Source organism: Oncorhynchus tshawytscha, linkage group LG16, assembly GCF_018296145.1.
Source record: "Oncorhynchus tshawytscha isolate Ot180627B linkage group LG16, Otsh_v2.0, whole genome shotgun sequence".
In the NCBI taxonomy this organism is placed as follows: Eukaryota; Metazoa; Chordata; class Actinopteri; order Salmoniformes; family Salmonidae; genus Oncorhynchus; species Oncorhynchus tshawytscha.
The window spans coordinates 26,974,668-27,002,086 of record NC_056444.1 but is presented as its reverse complement, the minus strand read 5'-3'; the positions used below and the strand labels follow the sequence as shown (position 1 = coordinate 27,002,086).

General features: G+C 44.6%; 1 protein-coding gene across 3 annotated transcripts in view; it reads left to right on the top strand.

Annotated features, from left to right (window-relative positions):
* Positions 1–27,419, top strand: part of LOC112253188 (E3 ubiquitin-protein ligase MARCHF8-like) — a 153,102-nt gene that overhangs the window by 93,999 nt on the left and 31,684 nt on the right. For all 3 annotated transcript variants that reach the window (XM_042299048.1, XM_042299049.1, XM_042299050.1), the window contains one exon: positions 10,944–10,994. In XM_042299048.1, the coding sequence (XP_042154982.1) occupies positions 10,944–10,994 (51 nt within the window). The remainder of the gene's footprint in view (positions 1–10,943; positions 10,995–27,419) is intronic.

Genomic DNA, 27,419 nt, shown 5'->3' with positions numbered 1-27,419 from the left:
GCAGCTCTGCGCTCTCCTCTGCTGTGGTCTCTGCTGTTCTGACCTCTGCTTTCTGTGTGTGTGTGTGTGTGTGTGTGTGTGGTTGTTGTTAGGGTTACATCACAGAGGAGCTGAGGGCCGAGCCAGTCAACACAGTTAATTATGGTGCACTGATTATCTGTGGCTACATGTTCTGCTCGGCTTCCCAAATGGCAGCCTATTCCCTTTATAGTGCACTACTTTCAGATAGGGAAATCCATAGGGCTGTGGTCAGAAGAGGTGCACTGTAGGGAATAGGCTGCCATTTGGGGGACACTACTGGACTCACACAGAAATAAACCCTCAAGTGATTCAGAGGAAAGCAAACCAAGTTGTACTTGTGCTTAATGAGGAAATGTGCCTCAAGCTCCAACTGACACATGCATCCTTATCTGGGTCTCAAAACAAGGACTTTTCACACACTCGAATACTGATCACTTTCTCCATTGTTTTCTCATCATCTCTCTCTTTCTCATTCTCTCTGTCATTATGTCTCTCTGTCTGTTTCTCCCGTCTTTCTCTCTCTCTCCCTCTTTTACATAATTCAATGAGAAAAGCCCATGCCATTGCCTCTTACTAGTTCAGGCAGCCCTGTATCAGTGTTGTTAGCTCTGTTCAGGCAGCCCTGTATCAGTGTTGTTAGTTCTGTTCAGACAGCCCTGTATCAGTGTTGTTAGTTCTGTTCAGGCAGCCCTGTATCAGTGTTGTTAGTTCTGTTCAGGCAGCCCTGTATTAGTGTTGTTAGCTCTGTTCAGACAGCACTGTATCAGTGTTGTTAGCTCTGTTCAGGCAGCCCTGTATCAGTGTTGTTAGCTCTGTTCAGGCAGCCCTGTATCAGTGTTGTTAGCTCTGTTCAGACAGCCCTGTATCAGTGTTGTTAGCTCTGTTCAGACAGCCCTGTATCAGTGTTGCTAGCTCTGTTCAGACAGCCCTGTATCAGTGTTGTTAGCTCTGTTCAGACAGCCCTGTATCAGTGTTGCTAGCTCTGTTCAGACAGCCCTGTATCAGTGTTGCTAGCTCTGTTCAGACAGCCCTGTATCAGTGTTGTTAGCTCTGTTCAGACAGCCCTGTATCAGTGTTGCTAGCTCTGTTCAGACAGCCCTGTATCAGTGTTGCTAGCTCTGTCCAGGCAGCCCTGTATCAGTGTTGTTAGCTCTGTTCAGGCAGCCCTGTATCAGTGTTGTTAGCTCTGTTCAGGCAGCCCTGTATCAGTGTTGTTAGCTCTGTTCAGGCAGCCCTGTATCAGTGTTGTTAGCTCTGTTCAGACAGCCCTGTATCAGTGTTGTTAGCTCTGTTCAGGCAGCCCTGTATCAGTGTTGTTAGCTCTGTTCAGGCAGCCCTGTATCAGTGTTGTTAGCTCTGTTCAGGCAGCCCTGTATCAGTGTTGTTAGCTCTGTTCAGACAGCCCTGTATCAGTGTTGTTAGCTCTGTTCAGGCAGCCCTGTATCAGTGTTGTTAGCTCTGTTCAGGCAGCCCTGTATCAGTGTTGTTAGCTCTGTTCAGGCAGCCCTGTATCAGTGTTGTTAGCTCTGTTCAGGCAGCCCTGTATCAGTGTTGTTAGCTCTGTTCAGGCAGCCCTGTATCAGTGTTGTTAGCTCTGTTCAGGCAGCCCTGTATCAGTGTTGTTAGCTCTGTTCAGGCAGCCCTGTATCAGTGTTGTTAGCTCTGTTCAGGCAGCCCTGTATCAGTGTTGTTAGCTCTGTTCAGGCAGCCCTGTATCAGTGTTGTTAGCTCTGTTCAGGCAGCCCTGTATCAGTGTTGTTAGCTCTGTTCAGGCAGCCCTGTATCAGTGTTGTTAGCTCTGTTCAGGCAGCCCTGTATCAGTGTTGTTAGCTCTGTTCAGACAGCCCTGTATCAGTGTTGCTAGCTCTGTTCAGACAGCCCTGTATCAGTGTTGTTAGCTCTGTTCAGACAGCCCTGTATCAGTGTTGTTAGCTCTGTTCAGACAGCCCTGTATCAGTGTTGCTAGCTCTGTTCAGACAGCCCTGTATCAGTGTTGCTAGCTCTGTTCAGACAGCCCTGTATCAGTGTTGCTAGCTCTGTTCAGACAGCCCTGTATCAGTGTTGTTAGCTCTGTTAAGACAGCCCTGTATCAGTGTTGTTAGCTCTGTTCAGGCAGCCCTGTATCAGTGTTGTTAGCTCTGTTCAGGCAGCCCTGTATCAGTGTTGTTAGCTCTGTTCAGGCAGCCCTGTATCAGTGTTGTTAGCTCTGTTCAGGCAGCCCTGTATCAGTGTTGTTAGCTCTGTTCAGGCAGCCCTGTATCAGTGTTGTTAGCTCTGTTCAGACAGCCCTGTATCAGTGTTGCTAGCTCTGTTCAGACAGCCCTGTATCAGTGTTGTTAGCTCTGTTCAGACAGCCCTGTATCAGTGTTGCTAGCTCTGTTCAGACAGCCCTGTATCAGTGTTGTTAGCTCTGTTAAGACAGCCCTGTATCAGTGTTGCTAGCTCTGTTCAGGCAGCCCTGTATCAGTGTTGCTAGCTCTGTTCAGGCAGCCCTGTATCAGTGTTGTTAGCTCTGTTCAGACAGCCCTGTATCAGTGTCAGAGCAGCAGACACACTAGACTAGAACATACTAGTCTCCCATATCCCGTTCCTGTTCTGACACACTGATGTAATTACGAGAGAGGAGGAGGGATGGAAGGGAGGCAGATAGAGGGGGGTAGGCAGGATGAGATGCAGTTTGCAGTTGAGAGATGATGTGGGGAGGAAGAGAGGGGGAGGAGGGATCAGAGGAAGATTGAGAGGGAGAAGAGGAGAGGAAAAGAGGAATGAGAGGGGGAGGAAGATGAGAGGCAGATGAGAGTGGGTGGGAGGTGAAAGAGGGAGGAAGAGGGGAGGTATAACCATATTCTCAACTTCCTGCTGTTGTGAAGTTTTTCACACGCACTCACTCACTCACTCACTCACTCACTCACTCACTCACTCACTCACTCACTCACAGGCTGTTTCCTGCTTTTAGCTGCAGGCCTACTTATGAGCTATCTCTGTGGAACTGTGGTTTTAACACACACATATGTGATGTCTCTAGTTCTCTCTAACACACACACACAGTCTCTTTCCTCTGTCAGACCTAATTTACAAGCTAACTGTGGGACTGTGTTTTTGCTGAGCTAATGCTAAGGATTGCTGCTGTCTCATGTAGTGGAAACAGCATACTGTCACTACAGTTTTACTAAAGGTCTAGGATCAGCTTACCCTCAACAAAATTCTACCATTAGGGAGGAAAACACAAAACTGATCTTAGATCAGTGTCTATGGGCGGTGTATGTATCCCACTTCCATTGTCTTATAGCCCTGTACTGGCCATTCTGCTCATCAGACAGGGTCAACCACTAGAACCAGAGACATGCAGGACATGTGTGTATATCTGTATGGCTAGAACTGGAGTCCTGTGTTGCAGTGGTTCACAGTAACCTCTGGTGATTATTGTTACTGTGCATAGTTTACATTCTAACATTCCCATCTGGTCCGCATCCTCGTTAGCTGACCACACACAGCCTGTGTGTGTGTGTGTGTGTGTGTGTGTGTGTGTGTGTGTGTGTGTGTGTGTGTGTGTGTGTGTGTGTGTGAGACCAGGCTTCAGGATGTGCTGTCATTGAACCAGTGGAGATAAGGCAAACATTTCCAGTGGGTTTTTCATGTTTTTTTATACCCAGAATCGTGTGAGATCAGTATCACTGTCTTCCTCTCAGAAGTGTCTTATCTTATGTCCTAACGATATGATCCAATACCAGTAACCTTTAATATACACAGTTATATGTGTGCTGCAGAATATATATGAGAAGGGTTGTTGGCTATCGGACTAAAACATTGTCCTTTTCTAGTTTTAATCAAAACGGTGGTCGTGGCTGATTGACTGTAATCATCTGTTTCATAAAGGGCCATTAGTTTCAATAAGTTGACACAAAGTGACAGTCATTGATATGTACTATTATAATATTTGACAGCTTTTGTATCGCACTATCTGGCATATTCTACTGGTTAAACTGTAGTATTATCCTGAGGCACAGTAGCTGCGGGTCAGTGGATGCGCATTGACCATTCAAATCAAACTGCTACCCAGGGATTGGGGTGAATAAATCTCTCCTTTCAACCAATCAGGATTCAAACAGCCTATTTTAGAATAGCAGTAGTACTTCAGTCATAACAGTGTGTGATGAGAGAGTTCTGTCAATGGTGAATGTCTGTATCTGCACAGGTTGATGAGCAGATGGCCGTTCACAGACACACTATGCTCTGTGCAGGTCTGTGGCCTCCAGGTGTGTCCTCTTCTATGGAGAGCTCTATGGACAGGATTCACATCACACAAATTTCCCCATTATCCTCATCATTGTGTGTGTGTCTATTCAGACCATTAGTTCTGATGATTTAATTCTGTTTCCACCTTTCTCCTCATTATCACTGACTCTGATAGTGATCTCTCTCGCTCTCTATCTCCATCTCCCTCCCAGTCTGTCTGTCTTATCTGATAGTAGATAATTAAGAGAGAGAGAGAAAAAAAAAAACGGCCTCACCCTACTAGAATCTGAAGTCAAATGTCTACTGTTTTCTGATGATCTGGTGCTTCTGTCCCCAACCAAGGAGGGCCTACAGCAGCACCTAGATCTTCTGCACAGATTCTGTCAGACCTGGGCCCTGACAGTAAATCTCATTAAGACCAAAATAATGGTGTTCCAAAAAAGGTCCAGTTGCCAGGGCCACAAATACAAATTCTAGTTAGACACCGTTACCCTAGAGCACACAAAAAAACTATACGTACCGTGGCCTAAACATCAGCGCCACAGTAACTTCCACGAAGCTGTGAACGATCTGAGAGACAAGGCAAGAAGGGCCTTCTATGCCATCAAAAGGAACACCAATTTGACATATCAATTAGGATCTGGCTAAAAATACTTGAATCAGTTATATAACCCATTGCCCTTTATGGGTGTGAGGTCTGGGGTCCGCTCACCAACAAGAATTCACAAAATGGGAAAAACACCTAATTGAGACTCTGCATGCAGAATTCTGCAATAATATCCTCAGTGTACAATGTAAAACAACAAATAATGCAGAGCAGAGCAGAATTAGGCCGATACCCGCTAATGATCAAAATCCAGAAAAGAGGTGTTAAATTCTACAACCACCTGAAAGGAAGTCTACAGACTCAGAGAACATAGCCTTGCTATTGAGAAAGGCTGCCGTAGGCAGACCTGGCTCTCAAGAGGAGACGGGCTATGTGCACACTGCCCACAAAACCTCCTGCCAAATGTATGACCATATTAGAGACACATATTTCCCTCAGATTACATAGATCCACAAAGAATTTGTATTTATTTATTTTCCATTTTGTACTTTAACTATTTGCACATAATATGACATGTGCAATGTCTTTATTTTTTTGGAACGTTTGTGAGTGTAATGTTTACTTTTCATTTTTGTTAATTATCTAGTTCACTTGCTTTGGCAATGTTAACATATGTTTCCCATGCCCAATAAAGCCCTTAAATTGAGTGATAGAGAATTCTGCACTTCCAGACTCCTTCTGGGCTGTTATAACATTTATATCTTCCTGTCTTATGAACATGTCATTAGAAGCATTTGGCCACGCTGTGATATGAAGCTACGGGAGCCAGGAGGGGAGCCAGGAGGGGAGTCAGGGGGGTAACCAGGAGGGTAGTCAGGGGGGTAACCAGGAGGGGAGTCAGGGGGGTAACCAGGAGGGTAGTCAGGAGGGGAGCCCTCCGCCAACACATTTCACCCTTAATGATGCATTTAACGGCATATCAAACAAAGCTAAAGAAACTTCTGCTCCTTGACACTCAGTGTAAAGGGTTATTTATTGAAGTTTTGGATCGCTGCGGTAGTTAGCAATTACGTGCTAATTATAGTTAGCTGCCAGACGCTAATGATGCTAGCTTCGCTATGTTGTGGAGAATAGCTGATGTCACTGGTGTTGTTTTGAATCTGTGCATGGTGACGTTGTACTGGGTTGGTTGTAGGCTGTATGCAGAAATAGAAGATGCATCACAAATAGAAATACATTGAAAAGAACTGACATCCCCATTATATTTCTATGGTTTTAATTTAACCGTCTGGTTCAGGGAAAGAAGATGATATAGTTGATACTGTTCTACTTTTGAGGAATAAAAACTTCTGACAGGCCTGACTCTCTTTCTCTACAGGATGTCTCTTCTTTCCATCAATCAATCTCACTCACTCACTCGCATACTGTATGTTCCATCTCTGTCCTTACCTTGGAAATATTACTGGACCTGCTGTTTGGAGGTGAACTTAGGAAGATTGGAATTTCACAAGATAACTCTGTTCTGAAAAGATGTAACTTTGTAAAAGTCCTCAGACAGAGGGAAGGTCCAGCCCAGACAGAGGCCCTGAAGCTCTGAGGCCCGTGAAACACCAAGATAAAATGTCTCCTCTTCTCTGTCCTATCCTCCTGATCCTCCCTTTATCCCCCTAACACTGGCCTGGATCCTCACAGCCAGGGGTTGTTACTAGGGGAGAACAACTTCCTCCTCACGTTGAAGCCCTGAAGTTCAAGGCTGACTGGGGTACTGCAGGCTGTGGTTTTCAGGAAGCAGGATTCCCACCCATTATAGTGAATGGTAACATTCGTGTAAATATATATATATTTTTTTATGACAATCATGGTACCAATAATTGCTTCTAATACACCAGATTTATGTCTTCTTTTTAAAAAATCTCACACGGGAGTTATACGTTTTAATGTAGTTGCTACAGTAGCCTGCAGAACCCTAGTCGACCTTAAACTTGAGATACTCAATGAGAGGAGGCAGAAATGAGCTAGCCTGCTACGTCACCTCCTGGAGGAGCTCAAACTGCACATGTTATGTCTTGAGAATCCGCTCCATGAGACACCATCTTGGCTAAAACCGACTTCTTGAGCTTCAAATGCACTATTGAGTCGTCACATAAGAATGAGTGGTGTGACGTCATCGATGTCCATTTATATACAGTCGATGGTTGTTACCCAGTCCACGAATGTAGGGAGAGAGAGAAACGTCTGAAATTTGACTTTCTCTCACAGAATAATGAATGACTCTCAAGGCTAAATCCTTAGACTACTGTCACTACTGTCACTGAGACAACTCACTGTTTGTGAGTTAGTGTGTGAGAGAGGGAAACTGAGACAGAGGGAAAGGCAGAGAAGGATGAAGAGAGAAACAGAGACAAGAAAAAGTAAATTAGTTCCTTGCCATGACTAAATGCTTGTCTCTTTTCTCACTAATCTGAGTATGGAGAGTTCAGCACTTTACTCTTCCTTCCTCTCATTTATCCATCCATCTCTCCTCCTCTCCTCTTCCTATTCTAATCAACCCTGTCCTATTCAATTGGAGGCTGTGGTATTAGTGGCCTTATTTCCCTCCGTTCTCATGGCAACCTTGTCCTTGAGTTCATCATCATTACTCCATCGCAGAAGAGAGTTATTACATCAGCTCTTCATAAAGAACACATTTAACATTTTCACCAACCAGGGGACAATGATAATTTGTTCCCCATTTTCTCATTCTCTCCCCCTCTCTCTTTCCTTCTATATCTTACTCTTTCTCCCTCTCTTTACATCTTTCCTTCTATCTTTCTTTCTTTCCTTCCATACCGTCTCTCTCTCTTCCTCTCTCTTACTCTCTCTATTCCTTTTGCTCTGTTTCTCACTAGAAGTATGATCCTGTATGTTTCAGCTCTTCATAAAGAACACATCTAACATTTCACCAACCATTATGGCCAAACACAGATAAACACACAGTTTATCAGGTGTGTGTGTGATCACTTCACAGTAATAAGACCATAAAGAGATCATATCATCTTCTCAGAAATTGGGTGGGTGAGTTTTTATTTTGTAGGGTGTGTGTGTGTGTGTGTGTGTGTGTGTGTGTGTGTGTGTGTGTGTGTGTGTGTGTGGGCGCGGGCCTCTTCTGACTTCCACTGAACTTGTTGCGAAAGCATCAGTATGGTAATGTATAAACAGAGAGAGAGCGAGATTACATCTTGTAATAATCAAGATGTCTTTTTTAAAAAATATGTATTTCCCCTTTATTTAACCAGGTAGGCCAGTTGAGAACACCTTTATTTAACCAGGTAGGCCAGTTGAGAACACCTTTATTTAACCAGGTAGGCCAGTTGAGAACACCTTTATTTAACCAGGTAGGCCAGTTGAGAACACCTTTATTTAACCAGGTAGGCCAGTTGAGAACACCTTTATTTAACCAGGTAGGCCAGTTGAGAACACCTTTATTTAACCAGGTAGGCCAGTTGAGAACAAGTTCTCATTTACAACTGCAACCTGGCCAAGATAAAGCAAAGCAGTGCGAAAAAACCACAACACAGAGTTACACATGGAATAAACAAACATACAGTCAATAACATAATAGAAGATCTGTATATGGTGTGTGTGCAGATGAAGTAAGGAGGTAAGGCAATAAATAGGCCATAGGGTCAAAGTAATTACAATTCAGCAATTAACACTGGAGTGATAGATGTGCAGATGAGGAGGTGCAAGTAGAAATACTGGTGTGCAAAAGAGCAGAAAAAAAAACAAAAATAAATATGGGGATGAGGTAGGTAGTTGGTTGGATGGGCTATTTACAGATGGGCAGTGTACAGCTGCAGCGATCGGTAAGCTGCTCTGACAGCCGAGGCCAAAGTAGATGTTAGCTTTGGGGACAACCAGTGAAATATACCTGCTGGAGTGCTTGCTACAGGTGGGTGTTGCTATGGTGACCAGTGAGCTGGTCAACCGGATTGTATAGTGGAGAAGGTTCGCTGGGATTCGAGATGGTCGGTGATCTGTTTGTTCACTTGGCTTTCGAAGACTTTAGAAAGACAGGACAGGATGGATATAGGTCTGTAACAGTTTTGCTCTAGAGTGTCACCCCCTTTGAAGAGGGGGATGACTGCAGCCTCTTTCCAATCTTTAGGGATCTCAGACGATAAAAAAGAGAGGTTGAACAGACTAGTAATAGGGGTTGCGACAATGGCGGCGGATCATTTTAGGAAGAGAGGGTCCAGATTGTCTAGCCCAGATGATTTGTAGGGATCTAGATTCTGCAGCTCTTTCAGGACATCAGCTGTCTGGATTTGGGTGAAGGAGAAGCAGGGGGGGGCTTGGGCCAGTTGCTGCGGGGGGTACAGAGCTGTTGATCGAGGTTGGGGTAGCCAGGTGGAAAGCGTGACCAGCCATAGAGAAATACTTATTGAAATTCTCAATTATCGTGGATTTTTCGGTGGTGACAGTGTTTCCTAGCCTCAGTGCAGTGGGCAGCTGAGAGGAGGTGCTCTTATTCTCCATGGACTTTACAGTGTCCCAAAACTTTTTGGAATTAGTGCTGCAGGATGCAAATTTCTGTTTGAAAAAGCTAGCCTTTGTTTTCCTAACTGACTGTGTATATTGGTTCCTGACTTTCCTGAAAAGTAGCATATCGCAACTAAAGGCTATATTCGAAGCTAGTGCAGTGCGCCACAAAATGTTTTTGTGCTGGTCAAGGGCAGTCAAGTCTGGAGTGAACCAAGGGCTATATCTGTTCTTATTTTTACATTTTTTGAAAAGAGCATGCTTATTTAAGATGGTGAGGAAGGCACTTTTGAAGAACAACCAGGCATCCTCTACTGACAGGATGAGGTCAATATCCTTCCAGGATACCCGGGCAGGTCAATTTAGAAAGGCCTGCTCACAGAAGTGTTTTAGGGAGCGTTTGACAGTGATGAGGGGTGGTCGTTTGACAGCGGACCCATAACGGACGCAGGCAATGAGGCAGTGATCACGGAGATCCTGGTTGAAAAGAGCAGAAGTGTATTTAGAGGGATTTGGGGTTGTACCTGGTAGGTTCCTTGATCATTTGTGTGAGATTGAGGGCAGCTATCTTAGATTGTAGGACAGCCGGGGTGTTAAGCATATCCCAGTTTTGGTCACCTAACAGTACGAACTCTGACTATAGATGGGGGCAATCAATTCACATATGGTGTCCAGGGCACAGCTGGGAGCTGAGGGGGGTCTATAACAAGTGGCAACGGTGAGAGACTTATTTCTGGAAAGGTGGATTTTTAAAAGTAGAAGCTCGTACTGTTTGGGCACAGACCTGGATAGTATGACAGAACTCTCCAGGCTCTCTCTGCAGTAGATTGCAACTCCGCCACCTTTGGCATTTCTATCTTATCGGACAATGTTGTAGTTGGGGATGGACATTTCAGAATTTTTGGTGGCCTTCCTAAGCCAGGATTCAGACACGGCTAGGACATCAGGGTTGGCGGAGTGTGCTAAAGCAGTGAATAAAGCAAACTTAGGGAGGAGACTGATGTTAACATGCATGAACCCAAGGCTTTTCCGGTTATAGAAGTCAACAAATGAGAGCGCCTTGGGACACACAGGGCCTGGGTTAACCTCTACATCACCAGAGGAAAAGAGGGGTAGGGTAAGGGTACGGCTAAAGGCTATAAGAACTGGTCGTCTAGTGCATTGGGGACAGAGAGTGAAAGGAGCAGACTTCTGAGCGTGGTAGGATAGATTCAGGGCATAATGCACAGACAAGGGCATGGTAAGGTGCGAGTACAGTGGAGGTAAACCTAGGCATTGAGTGACGATGAGAGAGGCTTCATCTCTGGAAGCGCCAGTTAAGCTAGGTGCGGTCTCCGCATGTGTGGGGGGTGGGGCAAGGGAGCTAACAGAGGCATGTAGAGCTGGACTAGGGGCTCCGCAGTAAAACAAAACAATGAGAGCTACCCTAAACAACAGTAATAATCAAGATATAATAATCATTACGAGACATTTTATCATGTGTAATCACTGTCAAATTGACAACAGATAGAAATTCTCCTTTGTATCTCTTATGTCTCTAACACAGCTCGGGGAAGAAGATATTTTGTCATTTGTATGTAATTTGAATGTACTAAGTCTTTCTGGTCCTCTCTTTCAGAATGAGAAGCCCCTCGGTCATTCTGCCAGCAGGTCCAGCAATATTTCCAAGGTAAGGACAGAGATGCAACATACAGTATGAGAGAGAGATTGACGGACAGAATAGACATCCTATAGAGAAAGAGAGTCGGACCTGGCCTTCCAGGGGTCCTGACCTGCCAGTCACTCCCATAGTCAGAGGCACAGCTCTCGGATCAGTTCTTATTGAGGGAGACTGTCTCGCCTCTTCCTTCCCAACTGACACTCAGGGGTGCAACTCAGTAGTCTACCTTGACTTCTTCTCCTTGTCTCTTCTTTGTTCCATCTGATCTAAAAAAAACAGTTTCATCTCATATGGAAGTGCTGCAGCACTGGCGGTTCCTCAATCCTCATATTGGAACAGTACTAGTCTCTCTATCTCTCTCTCTCTCTCTCTCCACTATCCCTCTCCCCCTCCCTCCTCTCTGCCGGGCCAGATTGGTTGTGTTCTCCTGTGAGCCTCTTAGTGGGATAAAGCTTTACATGTGCTAATAGTCAGGGTCACCTCGTCGCCACGGCAACGCTCCAGCTGCCATGTTTGAGCCGGGCGGCATGAGTCGGCAGGATGTCATTCCTCTCTGGTAACCAGAAAGCAGAAGCAGCCTTTCAAGGGTTAAAGTGATTCAACACCACCATGTTTCAATGCCCGGCATGAGTCAGCATGATTTCATTTAATTCTGGTAACAATCCTTTTTTGTTAGGATTCATGGCTTATAGATCAATATTAAAGGATGACTTTCAAAATACAAAGTTATATATCTTCAAAACATGATTGCTGACTTGCAAAACATGTTGTGACTATATCAACAATGGATTAATGGAACAAATTCAAAAATATACACTATATATACAAAGTATGTGGACATCCCTTCAAATTAGTGGGTGTATAAAATTGAGCACACAGCCATACAATCTCCATAGAGAAACATTGGCAGTATAATGGCCTTAATGAAGAGCTCAGTGACATTTAACATGGCACCGTCTATGCTAGAGCTGCCCCAGTCAACTGTAAGTGCTGGAAACGCCTAGGAGCAACAATGGCTCAGCCGCGAAGTGGTAGGCCACACAAGCTCACAGAATAGGACCGCCGAGTGCTGAAGCGCATAGCCCGTAGAAATTGTCCTCTATTGCAAAACTCACTACCGAGTTCCAAACTACCTCTGGAAGCAAAGTCAGCACAAGAACTGTTCGTCAGGAGCTTCATGAAATGGGTTTCCATGGCCGAGCAGCCGCACACAAGCCCGAGATCACCATGCACAATGCCAAGCGTTGGCTGGAGTGGTGTAAAGCTCGCCACCATTTGACTCTGGAGCAGTGGAAATGCGTTCTCTGGAGTGATGAATTACGCTTCACCATCTGGCAGTTCGACGGACAAATCTGGGTTTGGCAGATGCCAGGACAACGCTACCTGGCCGAATGCATAGTGCCCTCTGTAAAGTTTGGTGGAGAAGGAATAATGGTCTGGGTCTGTAATTTATGGTTTGGGCTAGGCCCTTTAGTTTCAGTGAAGGGAAATCTTAACGCTACAGCATAAATGACATTGTAGATGATTCTGTGTTTCCAACTTTGTGGCAACAGTTTGGGGGAGGCCCTTTCCTGTTTCAGCATGACAATGCCCATGTGCACAAAGCGAGGTCCATACAGAAATAGTTTGTTAAGATCGGTGTAGAATAACTTGACTGGCCTGCTCAGAGCCCTGACATCAACCCCACCGAACACCTTTGGGATGAATTGGAACGTCAACTGCGAGCCAGGCCTAATCGCCCAACATCAGTGCCCGACCTCACTAATGCTCTTGTGGTTGAATGGAAGCAAGTCCCCGCAGCAATGTTCCAACATCTAGTGGAACGTCTTCCCAGAAGAGTGGAGGCTGTTGTAGCAGCAACGGGGGGGAGCAACTCCATATTAATGGTCGTGATTTTGGAAAGAGATGTTTGACGAGCAGGTGTCCACATACTTTTGGTCATGTATTGTAGGTTTTGGGTGGAATTTTCCTTTAATAATATCTTTATAAAGTGAATTATCTCCATACGAGTCACTTTCAGACCCAGTGAAAATGAGTAATGATAAAAGATCCAATCCACAATTCATCTACATGAATAGAGAGAAGAAACTGTTGGATAATGTCTTCCCTTTTTGTTGTTGCTTAAAGTAATATCCAGACAGACAAGTTTAGTCACACAATGACTTGCCTGACAGAGCACTCAGGTGTGTATGAGCAGGCAGGCAGCTCTTAGTATTCACTGTCTCTGCATCTGTGCCTTTGTGCCAGTGTGTGTTAGGGTTGAATGGCGGGAACTCGGTTACTGAGATTTACTGCCCAAAACCACTCCTTTTTCCCTGGATAAATAACTGCCAGAAACCGGTAAATTATTATAAATTATTTACATGAACAGCATGGCGTGAAATGGGACTGTTAAATTATATACAATGTCTATATCTGGCTTGTCTCCGGCCTCTGCATGAAGAATCAACACTTAGGGTGGGGACAGACAGCCCATCTCAGTATGGAGTTCACAGTGCATGTAGATCTATCATCTCATCATGGTAACTTTTTTTCTTGTGACAGGTAGACATACATTTGCTGCAGCATAGCTACGGTGATATAAAACTGAATGCACATCTAATTTACCCATATCCATCTGGCTTTCGTGGGTCACCTTGTTTTTTTTATTGTAAAGATTATTATTTTTCTAATTGCAGCCTGAGTTTCAAAACAGCCTATCACTCGAATATCGTTGCTATAAATCAATGCATGTGCGAGCACTCTCTCGCAGTCTCTCTCTCCATCAACTCCATTCAAATTACATCCAAAAATAGATAATCCCTTTCTAGATTGATATATAGCCCTATATATACAGTAGGTGTCCTAGCCAACCTCTTTCAGGTAATATATTCAATGCAGTATTAGCCTTATATTTATCTAATTCATGATGGGTTATGCGATGGCGATATGCTATAGCAGTTATTTATTCAGACCCATAACCAATCAATCTTGGTGAAGAGAAGTGAAAGCCTTCTGAATCTAATCCTAGTCCTGTATTATTGAAGGATGTCATTAGAACGATGAAGATAAAGACAACAAAACATATTTAATTGAACTGTTGAAAGCGAGGAGGAATGAAGCAACAATAGAGAGAGAAAGAGGAGGTAGGCTAAGCTTTTTTAGGCTTGGGTTCATTGAATGTCATTAATGTAGGGCACTTAATGTATTTAATGTATGGCTCAGATTGCATCAGGTTAGAATTTTCATTCTGATCAAAATTGTAATCAAATCAAGACATATTCATATGCTTTATAATGCTTTTGATTGACACTTCTGGTTTTGGTGAGAAATACTGGATTACTCGGGAGAAAAGTGATTTATTCTTGGGATTAAACTTTTTTTTTTAAATACTGGAAAAATATTCAACCTTTGTGTGTGGCTGTGTGCGTGTTTTTGTGTATGCAGTAGTGATGTAAAAAAAAATTGTAATTAATGTTTAAACTGCCATTTAAAAAAAAAGTTGTTTTCCATTAAAACAATAAGAAAAATTCACTAAATTCCACGTAAATTCACAATGTTTTGTATTTCACCACATTCTCATTTAACATCTTAAAGTATTGCTATACAGGACTTCTCTGCTGTCACTTGCCTTTCTATGCCATTTTTCCAACTGTTACGACGAAGCCGTAATTGTGGAGAGTTGACTCCTTGCACGTCGGCTCCCGATGTCCCATTTGTGAGTGTCAAGATTCGATTCCACTAGGAATCGACTCCTAAGATTCAGTATTTTTGGAACGGAGGAGACTGATTAGTTGCTGTACTTACGAGAACACAAACACTTGTATCCTTCATAACGAGCTAGCGAGGGACGGAAAGAGAGGGGAGGTGCACAGTATAGGCTGGTCGGACACCAGGGACAAACAGAACCATGCACTCGGCCTATCTACCAGTATAGGCAGGTCGACCACCAGACAGTCAGTCAGAACCATGCACTAGGCCTATCTACCAGTATAGGCAGGTCGACCACCAGTTCTGAATCATTCAGTGGGGTCTTTCTCTAACATATTATAATAGTTATATTCAAAAAGTGGGATTTCGTAACGTTTCCTCGTAATGACCTTTGAGAATTTAACATTTTGTGGTGGTAGTCGTCAAAGTTGTTTCTGGGGGTCACAGCTGAATGAAATGTAAAAGGCTTTGAAAGTAAATAGCTTGGTATCCGTTGACATTTCATAGAGATACGCTTGTTTTTGTGAGAAATCTACTAAAATATGAAATACTACATGTCATGTCTCAAAATCAATGTATTGTATTTACCTCTGTTATTGTTTTATGTCCTGCGGATTCAAGAAGAAATATGATGAGTTCAATGGGAAAGTGAGCCTGTCAAGTAGCCAGTGGCCTCAGTTCTTGCACAGCATCCAGACTAGCTGATGAGATGGAATTTTCAAGATTTATGATCACTTTTTTCCTCTGGCCTCCATTGATTTAGTCACTCTAATTTTGACCATCCTACAAGGGTAAAAACTCCAATAACCTTTCAACGGATTATGATGGAGACATGAGGTTTGGACTTTTGGTTTTCTTAGAGGATTGTCTAGACACTTATAATTTATTATTTTACCCATTTTGTCAAAAGATACTTTTTTGATTGGACACCCTACAGTATACTATTTATTTTGTGCTGCCATGCAACTGCATAAACCAATTGTTTTAATTAGAATGAATTATTTTCTATTGACCTTTCATGTTCCTATGTGGCTGAATAGGCCTCCTGTCTTGTACATTCTGTTTCTTTCTCCAATTCCTTCACCTTGCTTAGACTGTGAGGAAGTCACCGCAGACTATTTGCTTTGTACTGCTATACAATTGTCACAGTCGTACCAATATAACTCACATGTAGGCCATCTGCGTCTTGGCTAGTAGATGTTCCTCGCTCCTTTTGGCAGTAGGATTCATTATTTTGATTGAAATCTGCTCTCGGTAGCAATCGCTGCCATCTTCAAGTTGTTATTGTGGTAAGTGTCATGGTAACTAGTTTAGATTGAGTCTGCCTCTTCTTGGTTATTTGCTTTAGTCTTAGGCCTCAGTAAGAGTCATACCATTGAGATGACTTTATCTCATTGAGGAGAAATATCTGAAATTTAAAGAACAAGGATATGTTTGCTGTGCAAACAGAGAGCAGAGAGTTGGTTAGAGATGTGTTTGAGGTATTACCAGGAATGGTAAATGGTGTGTTTATTCTGACACACATTAACAGACTCTGTTACACATACACATTCTGAAAAATGTATTCATTCATTGTACTTTAAGTCACTTTGGATAGAAGCTTCTAACTTCGTCTATGTGGCAAAGATTTAGTTTTTACTGTTTATTTTATCATCTGCTTCATACAGTTCTAATGATACTGGATAGAAACAATAAAAAAGTACATTGAATAATGTTAGTACAGTTTATAGCCTCTGATCATCAATACCTGATGCATTCTGATCTGTGCTCGTAGTCATACAGATTGGCAGACAAGGATTGGATTTACCTTAATAGAAACAAATCTTCTTGTCTCTGGATTTTCATTCTATTTCTGTCTGTGGACATCATGTTCATTCACATTAAATACTTCTGTCTTTATTCTTCTTAGTCTCTACTATTCTCCATCCAGACCGAGAGGGTTATAGAGAAGCGATGGAGAGAAGGGTGAGATGATGGGAGAGGGGGATCAATTAGAGAGAGAGGGAGAGAAGGGTGAGATGATGGGAGAGGGGGATCAATTAGAGAGAGAGGGAGAGAAGGGTGAGATGATGGGAGAGGGGGATCAATTAGAGAGAGAGGGAGAGAAGGGTGAGATGATGGGAGAGGGGGATCAATTAGAGAGAGAGGGAGAGAAGGGTGAGATGATGGGAGAGGGGGATCAATTAGAGAGAGAGGGAGAGAAGGGTGAGATGATGGGAGAGGGGGATCAATTAGAGAGAGAGGGAGAGAAGGGTGAGATGATGGGAGAGGGGATCAATTAGAGAGAGAGGGAGAGAAGGGTGAGATGATGGGAGAGGGGGATCAATTAGAGAGAGAGGGAGAGAAGGGTGAGATGATGGGAGAGGGGGATCAATTAGAGAGAGAGGGAGAGAAGGGTGAGATGATGGGAGAGGGGGATCAATTAGAGAGAGAGGGAGAGAAGGGTGAGATGATGGGAGAGGGGATCAACTAGAGAGAGAGGGAGAGAAGGGTGAGATGATGGGAGAGGGGGATCAACTAGAGAGAGAGGGAGAGGAGCGATGGAGAGAAGGGTGAGATGATGGGAGAGGGGGATCAACTAGAGAGAGAGGGAGAGAAGGGTGAGATGATGGGAGAGGGGATCAATTAGAGAGAGAGGGAGAGGAGCGATGGAGAGAAGGGTGAGATGATGGGAGAGGGGGATCAATTAGAGAGAGAGGGAGAGGAGCGATGGAGAGAAGGGTGAGATGATGGGAGAGGGGGATCAATTAGAGAGAGAGGGAGAGGAGCGATGGAGAGAAGGGTGAGATGATGGGAGAGGGGGATCAATTAGAGAGAGAGGGAGAGGAGCGATGGAGAGAAGGGTGAGATGATGGGAGAGGGGGATCAATTAGAGAGAGAGGGAGAGGAGCGATGGAGAGAAGGGTGAGATGATGGGAGAGGGGGATCAATTAGAGAGAGAGGGAGAGGAGCGATGGAGAGAAGGGTGAGATGATGGGAGAGGGGGATCAATTAGAGGGAGAGGAGCGATATATACATACGTTTAGTACCGTAAATCATTCAGGGATTGTCAAGAATTTATAGAAGCACCATTTTTACTGTATATCTGATAGTTTTACAGATAACAAATTAATGTCCTCATTATTCCCGTCTATCTCTTGCTGGTGTTTAATAAAAGACTATGTAAATGTTCTCCTTCCACGGTTAAATATAGTCTTGTCTGTTTGATCATAAAGACAGCTCCTCTGTTTCGATCCTCTCACACTCCTATGTGCTTCTCTTTTCCTTCCTGTATGTGTTTACATAGTGTGTGAAAAAAAACGAGAGATAGAAAGAAAATCAGCCGACAGAGAGAGATACGGAGAGCGAGGCAGACAGACACAGGAGAGACAGCTACAGCAAGAGAGAGAGGGATACAGATACAGAGAGGGAGAGCGAGGCAGACAAGGAGGCAGCCAGACACAGAAGGAGAGACGGCTACAGTGAGAGAGAGGGATACAGATACGGAGAGGGAGAGGGAGAGCGAGGCAGACAGACACAGAAGAAGAGACAGCTGCAGCGAGAGAGAGGGATACAGATACGGAGAGGGAGAGGGAGAGCGAGGCAGACAGACATAGAAGAAGAGACAGCTGCAGCGAGAGAGAGGGATACAGATACGGAGAGGGAGAGGGAAAGCGAGGCAGACAGGGAGGCAGACAGACACAGAAGGAGAGACAGCTACAGCGAGAGAGAGGGATTCAGATACGGAGAGGGAGAGTGAGGCAGACAGACAGACACAGAAGGAGAGAGCTACAGCGAGAGGGAGGGATACAGATACGGTGAGGGAGAGCGAGGCAGACAGACAGAAGGAGAGACAGCTACAGCAAGAGAGAGAGGGATACAGATACAGAGAGGGAGAGCGAGGCAGACAAGGAGGCAGCCAGACACAGAAGGAGAGACGGCTACAGTGAGAGAGAGGGATACAGATACGGAGAGGGAGAGCGAGGCAGACAGACACAGAAGAAGAGACAGCTGCAGCGAGAGAGAGGGATACAGATACGGAGAGGGAGAGGGAGAGGGAGAGCGAGGCAGACAGACACAGAAGAAGAGACAGCTGCAGCGAGAGAGAGGGATACAGATACGGAGAGGGAGAGGGAAAGCGAGGCAGACAGGGAGGCAGACAGACACAGAAGGAGAGACAGCTACAGCGAGAGAGAGGGATTCAGATACGGAGAGGGAGAGTGAGGCAGACAGACAGACACAGAAGGAGAGACAGCTACAGCGAGAGGGAGGGATACAGATACGGTGAGGGAGAGCGAGGCAGACAGACAGAAGGAGAGACAGCTACAGCGAGAGAGAGGGATACAGATACGGAGAGGGAAAGCGAGGCAGACAGGGAGGCAGACAGACAGAAGGAGAGACAGCTACAGTGAGAGAGAGGGATACAGATACGTATACGGAGAGGGAGAGCGAGGCAGACAGACACAGAAGGAGACAGCTACAGCGAGGGTGAAAGGCAGGGATGGACATTGAATTCTTTATTGATCTCGTTAGCCCCTGAGCTATGAATTGCCCCTTAGTTCCAGATTGAATCAATAGGTAATTAGTGGGTGGTACATAGTAGAGACTAAAACACAGTGCCTGTGGCTCGGTAGGCTTCTGATAGCAGAGCTTCTGTTATCTACAGCAGGTGTACTGGGACACTGGATATTACCTCACTCCTCTACTACCACTGAGTATGAGAAAGGAGTTCTGATCCCATTTGTTACTACCACACCAGTGCTGCTAATATGTGTCTTAATAAGGTATAGAGAGCTTATTCACGGCCATGAACATGATCTTTAAAATCCAGGCTAGCAGGCAGGATTGAAGTACTCTATTGAGTCTATGGAAAAAGTTAACACTTTCCTTATGTTCGACCTTTAAATTAACAGCCAATTAATAAACCAAACCAACTGAAAATATATCTGTAGAAGTAGTTTAGTATTCAAATTGGTTCTCCAAGTGTTTTTTCCAAATGTTTTGCCAGCTAGTCCCAATGTAACTTGAGCTAGCAGCCAGCTGTACTGTGTATGTCTGATCGGCATTCTGACAGCTTCCCTCTGAATTCCTTTTATCTCCTAAGTCAGGGGTGTGAAACTCGATCAGCACATGGGCCATATTGGAAAAAAAACACAATGAATTCATGGGCCAGACATAGCCCATTCTGTTTTTTTTTACGTACATAGCATTTTAAAATATTAAAACAAAATCAAATCAAATTTCATTAGTCACTTCCTCTGAATACAACAGGTGTAGTAGACCTTACAGAGAAATGCGTACCTACAAGCCCCTAATCAACAATGCAGTTTTAAAAAATAGGGATAAGAAGAAGAAATAAAAGTAACAAGTAATTAAAGAGCAGCAGTAAAATAACAATAGCTAGACTATAAACAGGGGGTACCGGTACAGAGTCAATGTGCTGGTGCACCGGTTAGTTGAGGGAATATTGTATATACATGTTGGTAGAGTTATTAAAGGGACTATGCATAGATGATAACAACAGAGAGTAGCAGTGGTGTAAAAGAGGGGGGGGGGGGACACAATGCAAATAGGTAGCCATTTGATAAGATGTTCAGGAGTCTTATGGCTTTGGGGATACAAGCTATTTAACACCCTCTTGGACCTAGACTTGGTGCTCCGGTACTGCTTGTCATGCGGTAGCAAAGAGAACAGTCTATAACTAGGGTGGCTGGAGTATTTGACCATTTTTAGGGCCTTCCTCTGACACCGCCTGGTATAGAGGTCCTGGATGGCAGGAAGCTTGGCCTTGGTGATGTATTGGGCCGTTCACACTATCCTCTGTAGTGCCTTGCGGTCGGAGGCCGAGCAGTTGCCATACCAGGCAGTGATGCAACCAGTCAGGATGATTTTGATGGTGCAGCTACAGAACCTTTTGAGGATCTGAGGACCCATGCCAAATCTTTTCAGTCTCCTGTGGGGGAATATGTTTTTCGTGCCCTCTTCACGACTGTCTTGGTGTGCTTGGACCATGTTAATTTGTTGGTGATGTGGACACCTAGGAACTTGAAGCTCTCAACCTGCTCCACTGCAGCCCCATCGATAAGAATAGGGGTGTGCTCGGTCCTCTTTTTCCTGTAGTCCACAATCATCTCCTTTGCCTTGATCACGTTGAGGGTGAGGTTGTGCTGGCACCACACGGACAGGTCTCTGACCTCCTCCCTATAGGCTGTCTCATCGTTGTTGGTGATCAGGCCTACCACTGTTGTGTCATCGACAAATTTAATGATGGTGTTGGGGTCGTGCCTGGCTGCGCAATCATGAGTGAACAGGGAATACAGGAGGGGACTGAGCACGCACCCCTGATGGGCCCCTGTGTTGAGGATCAACATGGCGGATGTGTTGTTACCTACCCTCACCACCTGGGGGCGGCCCGTCAGGAAGTCCAGGATCCAGTTGCAGAGGGAGGTGTTTAGTCCCAGGGTCCTTAGCTTATTGATGAGCTTTAAGGGCACGATGGTGTTGAATGCTGAGCTGTAGTCAATGAATTGCAATCTAACATAGGTTTTCCTTTTGTCCAGGTGGGAAAGGGCAGTATGGAGTGCAATAGAGATTGCACCATCTGTGGATCTGTTGGGGCGATATGCAAATTCAGGTGGGTCTAGGGTTTCTGGGATAATGGTGTTGATGTGAGCCATGACCAGCCTTTCAAAGCACTTCATGGCTACAGACGTGAGTGCTACGGGTCGGTAGTCATTTAGGCAGGTTACCTTAGTGTTCTTGGGCACAGGAACTATGGTGGTCTGCTTAAAACATATTGGTATTACAGATTCGGACAAATCAAATCAAATTTTATTTGTCACATACACATGGTTAGCAGATATTAATGCAAGTGTAGTGAAATGCTTGTGCTTCTAGTTCCGACCATGCAGTAATGTCTAACAAGTAATCTTAACAATTTCACAACAACTACAGGAATGAATAAGAATATGTTCATAAAAATATGTGGATGAGCGATGGCCGGAATAAGCAAGATGCAGTAGATGGTATAGAGTACAGTATATACATATGAGATGAGTAATGTAGGCTATGTAAACATTATATAAAGTGGCATTGTTTAAAGTGGCTAGTGATATATTTATTACATCCAATTTTTTATTATTAGTGGCTAGAGATTTGAGTCAGTATGTTGGCAGCAGCCACTCAATGTTAGTGATGGCTGTTTAACAGTCTGATGGCCTTGAGATAGAAGCTGTTTTTCAGTCTTTCTGTCCCAGCACCTGTACTGACCTCGCCTTCTGGATGATAGTGGGGTGAACAGGCGGTGGCTCGGGTGGATGTTGTCCTTGATGATCTTTTTGGCCTTCCTGTGACATCGGGTGGTGTAGGTGTCCTGGAGGGCAGGTAGTTTGCCCCCAGTGATGCGTTGTGCAGACCTCACTACCCTCTGGAGAGCCTTGCGGTTGTGAGCGGAGCAGTTGCCGTACCAGGTGGTGATACAGACGGACAGGATGCTCTCGATTGTGCATCTGTAAAGGTTTGTGACTAAAGGTTTGTGAGTGTTTTTGGTGACAAGACTAATTTCTTCAGCCTCCTGAGGTTGAAGAGGCGCTGTTGCGCCTTCTTCACCATGCTGTCTGTGTGGGTGGACCATTTCAGTTTGTCCGTGATGTGTACACCGAGGAACTTAAAACTTTCCACCTTCTCTACTACTGTCCCGTCGATGTGGATAGGGGGCTGCTCCCTCTGCTGTTTCCTGAAGTCCACGATCATCTACTTTGTTTTGTTGACATTGTGTGTGAGGTTATTATCCTGACACCACTCCGAGGGCTCTCACCTCCTCCCTGTAGGCCGTCTCGTCGTTGTTGGTAATCAAGCCTACCACTGTAGTGTCGTCTGCAAACTTGATGATTGAGTTGGAGGCGTGCATGGCCACTCAGTCATGGGTGAACAGGAAGTACAGGAGAGGGCTGAGAACGCACCCTTGTGGGGCTCCAGTGTTGAGGATCAGCGGGGTGGAGATGTTGTTTCCTACCCACACCACCTGGGGACGGCCTGTCAGGAAGTCCAGGACCCAGTTGCACAGGGCAGGGTCGAGACCCAGGGTCTCGAGCTTGATGACGAGTTTGGAGGGTACTATGGTGTTAAATGCTGAGCTGTAGTCGATGAACTGCATTCTTACATAGGTATTCCTTTTGTCCAGATGGGTTAGGGCAGTGTGCAGTGTGATTGCGATTGCATTGTCTGTGGACCTATTGGGGAGGTATGCAAATTGAAGTGGGTCTAGGGTGTCAGGTAGGCTGGAGGTGATATGATCCTTGACTAGTCTCTCAAAGCACTTCATGATGACGGTGAGTGCTACGGGGCGATAGTAATTTAGCTCAGTTAGCTTTAGCCTTAGCTTTCTTGGGAACAGGAACAATGGTGGCCCTCTTGAAGCATGTGGGAACAGCAGACTGGGATAAGGATAGATCGAATATGTCCGTAAACACACCAGCCAGCTTGTCTGCTCATGCTCTTAGGACACGGCTAGGGATGCCGGGCCGGCAGCCTTGAGAGGGTTCACTCACGTTGGCTGCAGTGAAGGAGAGCCCGCAGGTTTTGGAAGCGGGACGTGTCGGTGGCACTGTCTTGTCCTCAAAGCGAGCAAAGAAGTTGTTTGCCTCGAAGCGAGCATAGAAGTAGTTTAGCTCGTCTGGTAGGCTCGTGTCACTGGGCAGCTTTCAGCTATGCTTCCCTTTGTAGTCTGTAATTGTTTGCAAGCCCTGTAATACGATTCATTGACGCTTTGCCTGTTTGATTGTTTGTCGGAGGGCATAGCATGATTTCTTATAAGCTTCCAGGTAAGAGGGCTCCCGAGTGGCACAATGGTCTAAGACACTGCATCTCAGTGCAAGAGGCGTCACAATGCTTACAGTTTTAGAAATATTTAGGGATAACTTATTCCTTGCCACCCACTCTGAAACTAACTGCAGCTCCTTGTTGAGTGTTGCAGTCATTTCAGTCGCTGTAGTGGCTGACGTGTATGGTGTTGAGTCATCCGCATGCATTGAAACTTTGGCTTTACTCAAAGTCAGTGGCATGTCGTTAGTAAAAATTGGAAAAAGCATCACATCCGGGGGTAGTCCCATAGGGCAGAGCACAATTGGCCCAGCGTCGTCCGGCTTTGGCCGGGGTAGGCCGTCATTGTAAATAAGAATTTGTTCTTAACTGACTTGCCTAGTTAAATAAACCTGTTGAGACTATGGGTTCTTTATGTTTATTTATGTTAGACCACCACCAAAACAAAGACAAAAGGCAGCCATTTTGTAAAGATAAAATGACAAAAAGCAGGATTTAAAAAAAAATCATTTACTAACCTCTTGAAAATCTTCATCAGATGACAGTCATATGACATGTTACACAGTACATTTATTTTTTGTTCGATAATATGCATTTTGTATCCATAAATCTCGGTTTACATTGACGCCATGTTCAGAAAATTCTCAAAAATGTCCGGAGGAATTATAGAAAGCTACGCCAGATAACAGAAATACTCATCATAAACTTTGACTAAAGATACATGTTCTACATATAATTAAAAAGACACTGGTTCTTAATGCAACCGCTGTGTCACATTTTTTTTTACGTTACGGAAAAAGCTTACCATGCAATAATCTGAGACGGCGCTCAGACGTAACAATATTTCTCCGCTATGTTGGAGTCAACAGAAATACAAAATGACAACATAAATATTCCCTTACCTTTGATGGTCTTCGATCAGAATGTACTGCAAGGAGTCCTACTTCAACAATAAATCGTTTTGTTTCATAATGTTCAATTCTAGTGTCCATGTAGCAGCATCTAAAAGTGCAATATGTGCCATGTAAGGAAGCTAACATTTAAGTTCCTTGCTCAGAACATGAGAACATAGGAACGCTGGTGGTTCCTTTTAACATAAGTCTTCAATATTCCCAGGTAAGAAGTTTTAGGTTGTAGTTGTTAAAGGAATTATAGGACTATTTCTCTTTATACCATTTGTATTTCATATACCTTTGACTATTGGATGTTCTTATAGGCACTTTAGTATTGCCAGTGTAACAGTATAGCTTCCATCCCTCTCCTCGCCGCTACCTGGGCTCGAATCAGGAACACATCGACAACAGCCACCCTCGAAGCAGCGTTACCCATCGCTCCACAAAAGCCAAGTCTCAGAGCGAGTGACGTTTGAAACGCTATTATCGCGCACCCCGCTAACTAGCTAGCCATTTCACATTGGTTACACCAGCCTAATCTCAGGAGTTGATAGGCTTGAAGTCATAAACAGCGCTATGCTTGAAGCGTTGCGAAGAGCTGCTGGCAAAACGCACGAAAGTGCTGTTTAAATGAATGCTTACGAGCCTGCTGGTGCCTACCATCACTCAGTCAGACTGCTCTATCAAATCATAGACTTAATTATAACATAATAACACACAGCAATACGATCCTTAGGTCATTAATATGGTCGAATCCGGAAACTATCATTTGGAAAACAAAACTTTATTCTTTCAGTGAAATAAGGAACCGTTCCGTATTTTATCTAACTGATGGCATCCCTAAGTCTAAATATTGCTGTTACATTGCACAACCTTCAATGTCTTTTTGCAACTTCCGGCGCCGACAGAGATGGCCGCCTCGCTTCGCGTTCCTAGGAAACTATGCAGTTTTTTGTTTTCTTTACGTTTTATTTCTTACATTGGTACCCCAGGTCATCTTAGGTTTCATTACATACAGTCGAGAAGAACTACTGAATATAAGATCAGCGTCAACTCACCATCAGTACGACCAAGAATATGATTTTCACGAAGCGGATCCTGTGTTCTGCCTTTCAACCAGGACAACGGAATGGATCACATGCGGCGACCCAAAAAAACGACTCCGTAAAAGAGGTAAACGAGGCGGTCTTCTGGTCAGACTCCGGAGACAGGCACATCGTGCACCACTCCCTAGCATTCTTCTCGCCAATGTCCAGTCTCTTGACAACAAGGTTGATGAAATCAAGTAGTTCTTCTCTTCTCCACCCAGGTGGTGAGGGTAGGCAACAACATCTCCTCCCCGCTGATCCTCAACACTGGGGCCCCACAAGGGTGCGTTCTGAGCCCTCTCCTGTACTCCCTGTTCACCCACGACTGCGTGGCCATGCACGCCTCCAACTCAATCATCAAGTTTGCGGACGACACAACAGTGGTAGGCTTGATTACCAACAACGACGAGACGGCCTACAGGGAGGAGGTGAGGGCCCTCGGAGTGTGGTGTCAGGAAAATAACCTCACACTCAACGTCAACAAAACTAAGGAGATGATTGTGGACTTCAGGAAACAGCAGAGGGAACACCCCCATCCACATCGATGGAACAGTAGTGGAGAGGGTAGCAAGTTTTAAGTTCCTCGGCATACACATCACAGACAAACTGAATTGGTCCACTCACACAGACAGCATCGTGAGGAAGGCGCAGCAGCGCCTCTTCAACCTCAGGAGGCTGAAGAAATTCGTCTTGTCACCAAAAGCACTCACAAACTTCTACAGATGCACAATCGAGAGCATCCTGGCGGGCTGTATCACCGCCTGGTATGGCAACTGCACCGCCCTCAACCGTAAGGCTCTCCAGAGGGTAGTGAGGTCTGCACAACGCATCACCGGGGCAAACTACCTGCCCTCCAGGACACCTACACCACCCGATGCTACAGGAAGGCCATAAAGATCATCAAGGACATCAACCACCCGAGCCACTGCCTGTTCACCCCGCTGCCATCCAGAAGGCGAGGTCAGTACAGGTGCATCAAAGCTGGGACCGAGAGACTGAAAAACAGCTTCTATCTCAAGGCCATCAGACTGTTAAACAGCCACCACTAACATTGAGTGGCTACTGCCAACACACTGTCAATGACACTGACTCTACTCCAGCCACTTTAATCATGGGAATCGATGGGAAATGATGTAAATATATCACTAGCCACTTTAAACAATGCTACCTTATATAATGTTACTTACGCTACATTGTTCATCTCATATGCATACGTTGATACTGTACTCTATATCATCGACTGCATCCTTATGTAATACATGTATCACTAGCCACTTTAACTATGCCACTTGGTTTACATACTTATCTCATATGTATATACTGTACTCGATATCATCTACTGTATCTTGCCTATGCTGCTCTGTACCATCACTCATTCATATATCCTTATGTACATATTCTTTATCCCCTTACACTGTGTATGACAGTAGTTTTTTTTGGAATTGTTAGATAGATTACTTGCTCGTTATTACTGCATTGTCGGAACTAGAAGCACAAGCATTTCGCTACACTCGCATTAACATCTGCTAACCATGTGTATGTGACAAATAAAATTTGATTTGATTGATTTGATTTGATTTGAAATCCGAGCAAGGGTAGCATTCCAGAGGGACATCAGAGACTGTAACGTTCTTTGCTTCACGGAAACATGGCTCACTGGAGAGACGCTATCAGAGTCGGTGCAGCCAGCTGGTTTCTCCACGTATCGTGCCGACAGAAACAAACATCTTTCTGGTAAGAAGAGGGGCGGGGGTGTATGCCTTATGGTTAACGAGACATGGTGTGATGAAAGAAACATACAGGAACTCAAATCCTTCTGTTCACCTGATTTAGAATTCCTCACAATCAAATGTCGACCACATTATCTACCAAGAGAATTCTCTTCGATTATAATCACAGCCGTATATATCCCCCCCCCCAAGCAGACACATCTATGGCTCTGAACGAACTTTATTTGACTCTTT